Source organism: Panthera onca, chromosome C2 (genome assembly GCF_046562875.1).
Source record: "Panthera onca isolate mPanOnc1 chromosome C2, mPanOnc1 haplotype 2, whole genome shotgun sequence".
Lineage (NCBI taxonomy): Eukaryota > Metazoa > Chordata > Mammalia > Carnivora > Felidae > Panthera > Panthera onca.
The window spans coordinates 105,056,691-105,068,293 of NC_138347.1; the positions used below are offsets into that span (position 1 = coordinate 105,056,691).

Genomic DNA, 11,603 nt, shown 5'->3' on the forward strand with positions numbered 1-11,603 from the left:
GTTTCTGTCAGTGCTGGGCCCCAGACAAAGCTGTTCTTTCTTTCCTTTCTGTCCCTATGTTTTCTTTCCTCATTAGGGTATCTAAGGTCCTTTTGCATCACTTGAGCTGTCCAAGACAACCCTTGGACGTCTGGCCAGACTGCTCCCCAGAACTGTTCCCTTTTCCTAAAGCTCTGGGCCCTCAGTGGGACAACTGTCAGCTGTTTTTCGTGTTCATTCTCTGATTAAGTCATTCTCAGGTGTGAGAAACACTTTCACTTTTTATTTTCTTTTAAAAATAATTTGTTAATCAAATGAATCTCTAACAGACTAGGACTGGGAAATATTTTTAGTGGGGGAACCTCGGTCTTAAGCCGAGAAAAACTTTTTTTCTTTTTTTTTTAATGTTTATTTTTGAGGGGAGGGAGGGGCACAGAGAGAGGGAGACACAGAATCCGAAGCAGGCTCCAGGCTCTGAGCTGTCAGCACAGAGCCCGACACAGGGCTCAAACCCATGAACTGTGAGATCATGACCTGAGCTGAAGTTGGATGCTTAACCGACTGAGCCACCCAGTCGCCCCTTTTTAAAAAAATTTTTAATGTTTATTTATTTTTGAGAGAGGAACCTCGGTCTTATTAAGTTACTTTGCTCCCCATCCTTTGTTGTGTGAAGGCAGGGACTTGCCCCAGACACCTGGCACACGCCTGTGATAATGCTGCGCGGGGACAGGGCATCGCTGAAATCTTTAAACAACCCTCACACTTCGAAAAAATTAACAGTGAGCATTGACTAGACGCCAGCACTGTCCTGTGCCATTTAATCCTCACAACAGCATTAAAATAGGGGCTACGGTTTTCTGACTTTCACAGATAAGAAAACAGTAGCAAAAGAGAGTTTAATCGATTTGGCCCCGTCACCAAGCCCAAAGACTAATAATTTTCAAAAATGGCTCATATTTATGGTCAGGTGCAGTGCCAGTGCTTTGCATGAGCTGTTCCATTTAACCTTCACTTTGATCCTCTGAGGTAGGTCCTACCATCACCTTCACTTCATAGAAGAGGAAACAGGAGAGGTTAAAACAACTTGGTCATGTTATACAACTTGTAAATTGTAGGCCCAGGCTTAAAAGAAAAGAGGAAAACGAACCATGTAATAAAGGATTTAGTTGTAAAGGGGTTTCTTGGGTCAGTCTTGTTTTGTTTTTTTAATGTTTGTTTATTTATTTTTGAGAGAGAAAGAGCACAAGTCGGGGAGGAACAGAGAGAGGGAGGGAGACACAGAGTTTGAAGCAGGCTTCAGGCTATAAGCTGTCAGCACAGAGCCCAACACGGGGCTCGAATCACAAAATGTGAGATCATGACCTGAGCTGAAGTCAGATGCTCAACTGACCGAGCTACCCAGGTGCCCCAAGGGCCAGTCATGTTTTTGAAGCATATGTCATGGTAATTTCTAGAACCAAAGTAGGGCTCAGTTGGTTGAGTGTCTGACTTTTGATTTCAGCTCAGGTCATGATCCCACGGTCGTGGGATACAGCCCCGAGTTGGGCTCCATTAGGAGACGGCTTAAGACTTTTTTTTCCTTCTTCCCCTCTCCCTCTGCCCCTCTCCTCCATTCACGCTCTCTCTCTAAAATAAATAAAATTTTAAAAAAGAACCAAAGTAACACCTGTATTCCTCTGTACTCATCCTGTCCACAGATGGACGATCTGCTTGCCTCTCCTTGTTTCTGGGCACAGACAACCGGCCAGACAACAGACAAGTCGCCATTCCAAGTGAGGGATGGCAGCAAGTCTATGGCTCCAGCCCCATCAAGCCCTCGAGCTCTTCTAACTGTAATCAAAGCTGCTGAAACCCCAAACCCAACACTTAAAGGCAAGAAATTCCTGTTTGTGAATCCCTTGAAGGTCATTCAAATTTGTGGAGGAATCCCTAAAGAAAAGAGGAGATGTATTGGGATCTAGTTTCTGATGGTTTCTATTTAATTGTATATCAAGGGGGGTGAGAGTCTGAACAAAGGAGTCAGTTTGCCACACAAATGAGGACCTGGGGTGGCCAATACACATCCCCTCTTGGTCCACAGGGATACCAGCTAGGATGTGATGAACAGGAGTCACGGGAGGAAGGGGGCGGGGCACACCAAATCTTTCCTTTCCTATGGCCTTTTTGTATTAAGGAGGAAGACAATTATCAGAGTACTAAAATTACATGGTATTCTGCCAGGTGAATCTTTTAAAATTCACATGGTTTAGAGAATTAAAAAGATGGAATTTAATATTTGGATCATTAAGAGCACATCTCTTAAGCCAAAGAGAGGCAATTATCCATGTGGTTCAGGCAGAAGTTCTATATAATTTAAAGCAAATGGAGAGTTTTTCTCATTGTAATTTAGAAACAGCTTCCCCTGAGGGCCCAAAGTGTCACAAAAATTAGAATAATTTAACTAGAAGGACTCTTAATGATGTTTTTCCCAGTTGGAGGATATTATTATGTATTTGTCTAATGCACAGCATGTTATGGTTAACAGGGAAGAAACATTTTTATGTATTTTACTTTCAGATGTAGATGCTGAACAAAATATACTCTCAAAAACCATAACTCATTCGATGGCCTTAGTATTAGAGCATATCTAGTCTAATGAGTCTCCCTTTAAGAAATTGGGGGAAGAGGTGCCTGGGTGGCTTAGTCAGTTAAGTGGCTGACTCTTGGTTTTGGCTCAGGTCATGATCTCACAGTTCATGGGATCGAAACCCGCTGTTAGTGCAGAGCCTGCTTGGGATTCTCTGTCCCTCCCTCTCTCTCTCTCTCTCGAAATAAATAAATAAACTTAGGAAAAATAAAATAAAATAAGAGATTAGAGAAACTAGGACATGGGTAAGAATATTGTGGCATTCTTTCTAAGGGAATGTTGTTCACATTTCATTGGAGTTTTCAGTTTTCCCACAACATGTATTTTAACACTTAAAATATTCCAATTACATTAGAAAAATATGAGAATTATTTTATTCAATCATTTTATTTTTAGAACATAAGGTATTTCTCAAATCCATTGGATAATAAATATTTTAATAAATATAACATAAATAAATATAAGTTAGCTCACATGCTTTCATGAACACAAAATTATATAAATAAGTATTTTAAAATAAATTATGCTTGGGTGTTTGTGTCTACAAACACTTAGGTACAGAAATAGCTTATAAATTCTTGCTTTTCTATTAAAGGGAAAAGAAAAACATGTTCAAGGAAGGACATTTTCCCTCTTTAGCAATTTGCTCATGAAAACTTAAAAACAACTTATCCCTCCCTAGTAAATGTGAAATAGACTTGGTCAAAGGCATCACGTGGACATAACAGTCATATCTTTCAAATTTTGGGTGGCAACTAATGTAAACAAGTATGAGAATTATTGTACTAGCTTAAGGAGGACCAGGTCAAGCCACCCACTCCCTGGTTCTTAACCCACATCCTGTGAAATATATATATATATATATATATATATATATATATATATATATATGTTTTTTTGGTTTCTTTTTTTTTTGGTTCACATTTCTGTAAAAGTGGCTTTAAGGTTGGGAGAGACTTCAGCTTTTTAGGAAGAATTCAGATAGTTCATCATTCTATTGATGGTCACTGCACGAATTCTGAAAGCATGAAGAAGTATGCAGAGCTTGATTTTAGTTTTATAAAAATCCGGTTCTTCCAGGGAGGAGTTCTGTGGCACAGTCACACTGTTGACATTCAGGGCCTAGGAGAATAAATATTAAGGATGACATATACAGTATCCCAAAATTAAAACATTCATCCGTAAAAATGGGTGAAGCCAATACATGTCTCAGAGCCTGCAACCCACTCACTCATTACATCTCCTAAACCCGACCCAAATCTACTCCCATCCAGATGGCCAGGCAGAACCTGAGAGAAGAAATACTCATTATCCAAGCACATGGATCTTCAGTGAGCTCTGAAAAGACCCTTAAAGCTATTTAGAAAATCATCAGTGGGAGTTACATTTTAGAAGGGAACAATTCTGTTAAGATGACATCTGCTGCAATATCTAATTAATTTTTATATGTTCTACTAAGAAGCTAAGTCTTTTTTAGAACAGAGAGGTGACGGATTGCTATTGATCGGAACTCCATGAGTAACAGACTTGTTTGGTGCACTCATTTGTGACAGATAAATAAACCTGGCAATGGATCTCTCAGTTTTAGCCTGTTAATTTGCCAACACAATGCAAGATCTTATATTGGCACAATGATCAATGCTTTCACTTATTCCCTGCAAAAAGCCTAAGAGAAAGGCGGGGTGGGTAAAGTCATCCCATTTTGCAAGGAAAAATACTGAGCCCCCAAGTTGTGAATGGTTTGTGCATGGCTGGCTGATTCCCGGGAGAATGGATTCCAGTGCCCAAATCACCTGACTCCGAGACCTGAAAATGAAATATCATCTACAACTCTCTAGGTGGTAACGTTCTTTGATACCTGCATGAAGTTCACTGCCTTTCCAACAGTAATTTGGCACAAAGAAGGAAAGAAAGGAGAATAAATTCTTTTTCAGACAATGATTTCTGACATCATACTTCTTTTTATCCCATGCCCTGGTCACCAAGATAGTCACACGGCTTTTGCTTAGGTGAATATTTCTATGTTTTGTATTAGCATCACATGCTATGATGATTCAGAAAATTACAAAGCAAGCTCTTGTCTCTGAGTAACATTGTGGATATTAGGGGATAGGTCATTCTTTTTATTTAATGCACATTTTAGTTCAAAATGGGTCACACCCAGGCATCAGCCTCAGTTGTTTTCTCTGACAATTATATGCAGTTACGCATGTTGGCCTCTCAATGCACATCATGGAGCTTTTTAAAATAATTTTTTTTTAATGTTTATTTCTTGAGAGAGAGGGAGAGACAGAGTGTGAGCAGGAAAGGGGCAGAGAGAGAGGGAGACACAGAATTCAAAGCAGGCTCCAGGCTCTGAGCTGTCAACACAGAGCCCAATATGGGGCTCGAACCCAAGAACCATGAGATCATGACCTGAGCTGAAGTTGGAACGCTCAATTGACTAAGTCACCCAGGTGCCCTCATCATTGGAGCCTTTTGAGTGACAGGATAAGTGTAGTGGAATCCCTTTGATGGGGGTTTAAATCCTGGCTCTGCCACTTATAAGCCATGTGGACAAGTGGCTAACTCTAAGCTTTGGTTTCCTCCTTTGTACATACCCCCTGTGGTGGTTGTGGAGACAACATAAGAAAATATATGAAAACATCTGCAAAGAGCCTGGTATATACCATATCATCAACAAGTGGGAGTTTGCTTTTCTTACGGTGACCTGCTCACCACTGGCCTTTGTCAAGAGGCTCTGCATGGTATATGGAAGGGCAATTTCAGGCCACTCCCAATCCAAGAAGGGGAGATTTTACACTTCATCAGGGACCGTGACTAGCTGTCTCAGCATGAAGAAGGTGCTCTTACTGGTAGTATGAAGGTCTTACCTGTAACAGCTCATCAATAGCTGTCAGCATGTTTTGATCCAGAAAGATCTGCCTCTTAGGATCCATTAACAGCTTTGCATTCATGGCCTTGAACTCCACCTGGTACATCTTCAAGTCCTCATAGATACTGCTAAGGCACAGGGTCTAAGTGATATGACAAAACGGGAAGGAACCATTGAGATGAGCTAAAAATGTCTCCCTCCCCGCCACCATTGCGTTTGAGGAAGGAAAGAGTTTTGTATCTTACCGTCATAAAAGAGGTCTTTCTGGAGGCCAGGCAACTCCCATTCTAGAAGAAAAGATAATGAGACATCAATGATATGAATTCATCATATGAGCTAAAACCTTTGATTTTCTGACTTACAGTTATCAGAGAGATCTCTCTGGAAGCCAGGCAACTCTCATTCTAGAGAAAAAAAAATATCAAAGATATTAATTCTCAATATACATTTTCCTTACTTTTCTTCTCAAACATATCTTTTTATTGTGGTAAAAAACATAGAACATAAAATTTGCCACCTTAACTATTCTTAAGTGTACAGTTCAATAGTGTTAAATATATTCACATTGTTGTAGAAAATGTGTTTGTTTTATATATATATTTTTCAAGTCCAACTTCTGAAGTGGGACCTGTTAAAGTCTCACGATGATGGAGACCTGAAACATGCACATTTTTAGAAGAAGATGAGGTTTGATGCACAGCTCTTCACTGTATTACATACTTTGAGAAGAAAATCAACAATACCATGGTTAATTCCAGTGGTAAGCAGGCCTCCACTGTGCTGGTTTTATCTTTTGTGATATCTTCATGATCAATCTCTTCGGAAGTGCAGGAGTAAAATTCTAGAGTTTGTCTGGCCTGTAAAAAACAAAGAGTAACCCGGTTTATAATATTAATAAGGCACCTGGATTCCTATGAGGCTGGCACCCCACGGTACCAGCAAGGTGAGAGCTGGCTGTCCTTGCCATCCATCTCTTTGACCTGCAGGAAATTTGGGATCTTCTTAAGACAAAAGGAAACCAGTTATTTACATTCTCCCTCCCTCCCTCCTCTCTCCCTTCGCTTAGGACATGTTTCTCTGGATGATGTGTTTTTCCATTATGTAAACACTATAAATCATTTCAACAGGCTGTGCTAATCAGCATCCACACCACGCTGTGACACTTGCTTCTGGTGAAAACAGTTTTTGGTTTTTTCCTTTTGCCAAAGGACCTGTGTTTTATGAACATCCTTTTCAAGTATAACTTGTAAAGGCAGAACTGGTGAGGTCACAACTTGAGGGATATAACGAACATGTAACCCTAAAGACAAGTGGAGATTTAATTTGCGGTACATACACACACACAAACGCACAGATGTCACCCTACAAGCATGTTGGAAAGCACTGTTGAATGTAACTATGAAACTTATCTAAGAAGTCAGTAAATCTGATTGAAGACTGACATCTTTTTTCCATTCATCAAGCCTCACGTGTGCAAGTAGAGTCCTCCCTCTTATCGGTGCCTTTGCTTCCTTGGTTTCCGTTACCTGCCTGCCAGCAACCATGGTCCGGAAGTAGACGATCTTCCAATACACGGTCAAAAGGTTAATAGTAGCCTAACACTGTGTCACAGTGCCCGTCATTCACTTTGCTTCATCTCATCACATGGGCATTTTATCATCTCACCTCATCATAAGAAGGGTGAGTACAGTACAGTAAGAGATTTAGAGAGAGACACATTCACGTAACTTATTATAATACATTGTAATTGTTCTATTATTAGCTATATTGTTAATCTCTTATCATAGTTATGTGTGTAGAGGAAAAAACATAGTATAGGGTTCGGTATGGTCTGCAGTTTCAGACATCCACTGGGGGGTCTTGGAACATATCCCCCTTGGATAAGGGGGTACTTACTGTATTAAGGAACATGACAAAGAAGAGGACTGTGTTATGTTATGCCCCCTTAGGATCCCAAGTTCAGCTGCAGAGACAGCAAAGCGCCCAATGATTAGGAGTCATGTCAGCAGGTGAGAAGTGCTGGGAAGGGTATGAAGGCTTCACCAGTGATGGGACATCTGCATTAAGTGGATCAGAAGACTGACAGGCAAAGGAGAGAGAATTTCAGGCAGAGGGAACTGCATGAACCATCATCAAGGCTTGAGATACAGAACATGTTGCCCCATCCCCCCAGGTCCCTATCCATTTCCCAACCCCTGGAACCTGAGAATATGTTACACGGTCAAGGGGAATTAAGGTTGGTGATGAAATGAAGGTTGCTAATCAGCTGACCTTAAATAGGGAGGTTATCTTGGATTATCTGGGTGAGTCCAATGGAATTACTGCGTTGTTATAAATGGAAGGAAGCAGGAGAGTCAACGTCAGAGTAATGGAGCACGAGGACAACTCAACTGGCCATTACTGGTTTTGAAGATGGAAGGAAGCCATACACCAAGGAATGTGGGCTGCCTTTAGAAGCTGGAAAAGGCAAGAGAATGGAATGGACTCTCTCCTGGAGTCTCCGGAAAGGGACACACACAGCTCTGCTCACACCTGGATTTTAGCCCATTTCAGATTTCTGAACTCCAGAGCCGTAAGATAATTAATGTGTGTTACCACTTAGTCTGTGGTAATCTGTTATAGCAGCAACAGGCAACTATACACTGTTCCTGGAGGTATTCACACGGACGTGGGCAGCCACTCTCCCGAGCAAGCTGTAAAGCATTAGATTTGGAAATACAGGCCCTCTGTTGTAGTTCTTCAGAGATTTTCAAGAGAAGCTGGAAATTTGGATTCTTATATGGAAGGTCCACTTTTTCAATGGCATCAAACTCAAAATCAAAACCAAATACAAAAGCTACAGGCCAAACTCTACAAATCCATGGGCTGTGAATCGCATGCACTTGCCACCTCTTTCCTCTGCGGTAGCCAGCTCGTGTGTTCTACCAAATTGGACAAAGGAATGATATTAAAAAATATCAGATTGAGTCCTGCAATCTTTTGACCTTTGGCGCTGTCCTGGGGAGTAGAAGAGTTAGCTTTTTCACGTAAAGCATCTACTGAAATTGCAGCTTCTAAATTTTATCCACAGTGAAACTTTCTTCAGGAATTAAAGCACTTTTCTCTGCCGTTTTCATCTGCTGAGTTGCCTTTTTAATTAAGATCGACTGAACTGTGAGGAGCAACTGGCAGCAGATTGTGAAAGATTAGAAGAGGAAAAGAATTCTTTAAGGCCTTGTGGCATTGACCTCGTTTTAAGATATTCATAAAACAACAAGAAATTCAAGCAAGATTTACTAGAGAACAGGAAGGCAAAAGGACCGCTTTTAAAACATCAGTCTTGGGTTGCTTCAGCAAAAGCTGTAGGTATTGAAGCACTTTTGAAAGGAAAATAATTTTTTTTGCATTAAAATATGAAACCTAAGAAATGAATGAAGCTGTCAATAATATTAGGTAAGTTTCTCCCTCGAAAATGAAGGCAGGGGCGCCTGGGTGGCTCAGTCGGTTAAGTGTCCGACATTGAAGCAGGTCATGATCTCTCCGTTCCTGAGTTCAAGCCCTGCTGTGGGCTCTGGGCTGACAGCTCCGAGCCTGAAGCCTGCTTCAGATTCTGTGTCTTCCTCTCTCTCTCTGCTCCTCCCTCACTCACACTCTGTCTCCCTCTCACTCAAGAATAAATAAACATACAAAAAATTTTTTTTAAAAAAGCCAGAAAATTGAAGGCTGGACGTGCACTGTCACAGGCCCCCTGAAATGTTGCTCAGACAACAAACTGGGTCACTACACTGGAAGCTGGCGAGCAGTGTGAGGGGCAAGCCTAATTCATCTTTGTAGCCCCTAGAGCACAGAGGCTGCACCTAATAATGGTTTCCTGGATTGATAAGTGTGTCAGAGAAACAGTGTGGGCTTGACACAATTCCATCTTGTTGGCAGGCTACAGGGAACACTGTAAATATCCACTTTCCTCTGCGTAGACACAGCCAAAATGAATGCCATTATAATTTATTACCACTCTTGCTTTCTCTGGAGACACAATTTCATTGAGACTCTTTAGCTAATAGTTGGGCCCTTTATAAAGTTCCCTCTCCCCTTCTTGACAGCTCCTGATTAAAGTCCACAATTTCTTTGCAGTTCTTTCGGGTGACCAGAGGTTCAGAGAAGCCCCCGTCCCTAGAGAGGCTGCAAAGTGGGAACAAGAACACTGGAAAACTCACCTTCTGAAGCGTGTTGCTGATGGCTCGCAGCAGGGTTTGGGAGTGGTTGAGGCACTGGAACATTCCTGGGCTTGGTGTGGGTGTGGGGAGGTTCCTGGCCAAACTGAGGTGGTCCAGGTGGTTTAACAGGACCAGGATGGTTACAAGGAGGAGGCCTGGAAACCAAGCGAGGAGCAGGCTGAGCTGGTCAGCTTGGTTTGGCCTGCCTCTACCTTCCACCCATCTCCACCTATCCACATCTTACCAGCATCCACCTCCCTCCCCCGTCTCCAATCTTCCTTCATCACCTGAGAGAGGAATCAAGTTCTTGGAAAGTAGTGCTCTATTCCGGGGCTAGAAGCCAACTCCCTGTGAAGGCCCCCTGTTGAGCTCGGACAAAGGTGTTGGACTCATAGCTCACACAGAAAAGGCCTCTATTTCACTAGTAGGGAAACTGAGGCCAGGCAGTGAAGTGACTGGCCCAGACTCCTAGCCTAGTGTTTGGAAACAGTGGGGTGACAAAGCCTCACTTTGAAGCTGGCTGGGATCTGCCCTTTTCTAACTGTAGCTGAGGGACCCTGAGGGAGAAACGCAGTGCATGGAGCCTCAGTTTCAAATCTGTGAAGTGGGCAGATAAGGAGACAATATCCTATTTAGTGCATGGTAAGCACGCAGTCACGCTTTTTTTTCACCTTTGCACGAGGCTGCTGACAGCCTGCCAGTCTCCCTCACAGCGGGTCCCAAGTTTCTGCCTCCTCTTCCCTGGCTGCCGCCCTCCCCACCCCAGCGATGAGTCTCCAGTCGGGCTGGTTACTCACCACGCGGCGGGCACATGCTGAGCGGGCACTGGGCGGACACTGGGCTGGAGCTGGATCCGGACGGTGGACGCAGCAGGTGAGGGCGATGGTGGGAAGCCGACCCAGGGGATCACATTTTTATAATTGTCCCGAGGCGCGGCAGGACTTTCCCGGGACTCTGGTCTCTTGCTTGCTTTCTCTCTCTGTCTCTCTCTACATCAGCTTCTCGGTGACACGCGGAGTTCGGCCCGCGGGGTTTGCGGCGCTTTCGGATTAACTCCACGGGTGCCCGGCCGCAGGCGTTCAGGGGACGGCCCCGCCGCCTCCGGCTGGCCCAAAGCGAAAGCGAAATTCATGCAGAGTCGTGGCGCAGGGTCCCCGGGCAAGCCCGATCACTTGCGGGTCTCGGACGCCCCCGCCCCCAACCCTCCAGCTCTCGTCCCGCCGCCCTGCAGCGCCCCCTCCCGACCGAGCGCCTGTTGGTGCCACTCAGTTTCCATCTATACCCAGGATGTTCCCTGATCGTGACATCCCACCTAGTCCTGAAAGGGCTTGAGCAAATCATTCATTCATCATTCATCACTCAACATTTATTCATTCAGATGGTCCACAGCGTGTCAGGTTGACGTTGTGCTAGGCGTGGGACACCCACAGCTGAACAGGTCCTATACTAAAATCTGACTCAGTGTATTTTATTCATGGGTACTATCTTAAATTTTTTTTTAATGTTTCTTTTTGAGACAGGGCGAGAGACAGACTGCGAGTGGCAGAGGGGCACAGAGAGAGAAAGGGCGACACAGAATCCAACTCAGGCTCCAGGCGGGGAACGGTCAGCACAGAGCCCGACCAGGGCTGGAACTCATGCACTGCAAGATCATGACCTGAGCTGAAGTCGGACACTTAAGGACTGAGCCATCCAGGCACCCCAGGGGTACTATTGTAAATATGGAAAGGGATGAAACAAGACTGGCTATGCAATAACTACTGTCATAGAGAATCTAGTCTCTTACAGTGTCCAGGAAAGAACCGTTACAGTTTAGTGGGGCGGATGCACAGGGTCTTGGAAGAAGCCCAGAGGGAGGGCACCTCAGCAGGACAAGGAGTGTGAGGAGGGAGCAAAGGTTCCCAGATCAGGGGCCTCCAACATGCTCCTA

General features: G+C 43.6%; 1 protein-coding gene across 1 annotated transcript; it reads right to left on the reverse strand.

Annotated features, from left to right (window-relative positions):
• Nucleotides 1-2,961: 2,961 nt before the first annotated feature.
• Nucleotides 2,962-10,868, reverse strand: IL12A (interleukin 12A). The gene is made up of 7 exons (XM_060639093.3): nucleotides 10,471-10,868; nucleotides 9,674-9,828; nucleotides 6,224-6,337; nucleotides 5,843-5,884; nucleotides 5,726-5,767; nucleotides 5,479-5,622; nucleotides 2,962-3,727 (listed from the first exon to the last, which is right to left on the reverse strand). The coding sequence occupies exons 1-7, from the start codon at nucleotides 10,484-10,486 to the stop codon at nucleotides 3,572-3,574; spliced, it is 669 nt and encodes a 222-aa protein (XP_060495076.1). The 5' UTR covers nucleotides 10,487-10,868; the 3' UTR covers nucleotides 2,962-3,571.
• Between the last annotated feature and the right edge of the window lie 735 nt (nucleotides 10,869-11,603).

What these genes read in the sequence shown, in the direction of transcription:
- IL12A (XM_060639093.3), bottom strand. An exon ending in GAGAGATCTCTCTGATAACT is followed by an intron (nt 5,768 to 5,842) that starts GTAAGTCAGAAA and finishes CTTTTCTTCTAG; the next exon opens with AATGGGAGTTGCCTGGCCTC. An exon ending in CTATTGATGAGCTGTTACAG is followed by an intron (nt 3,728 to 5,478) that starts GTAAGACCTTCA and finishes TTATTCTCCTAG; the next exon opens with GCCCTGAATGTCAACAGTGT.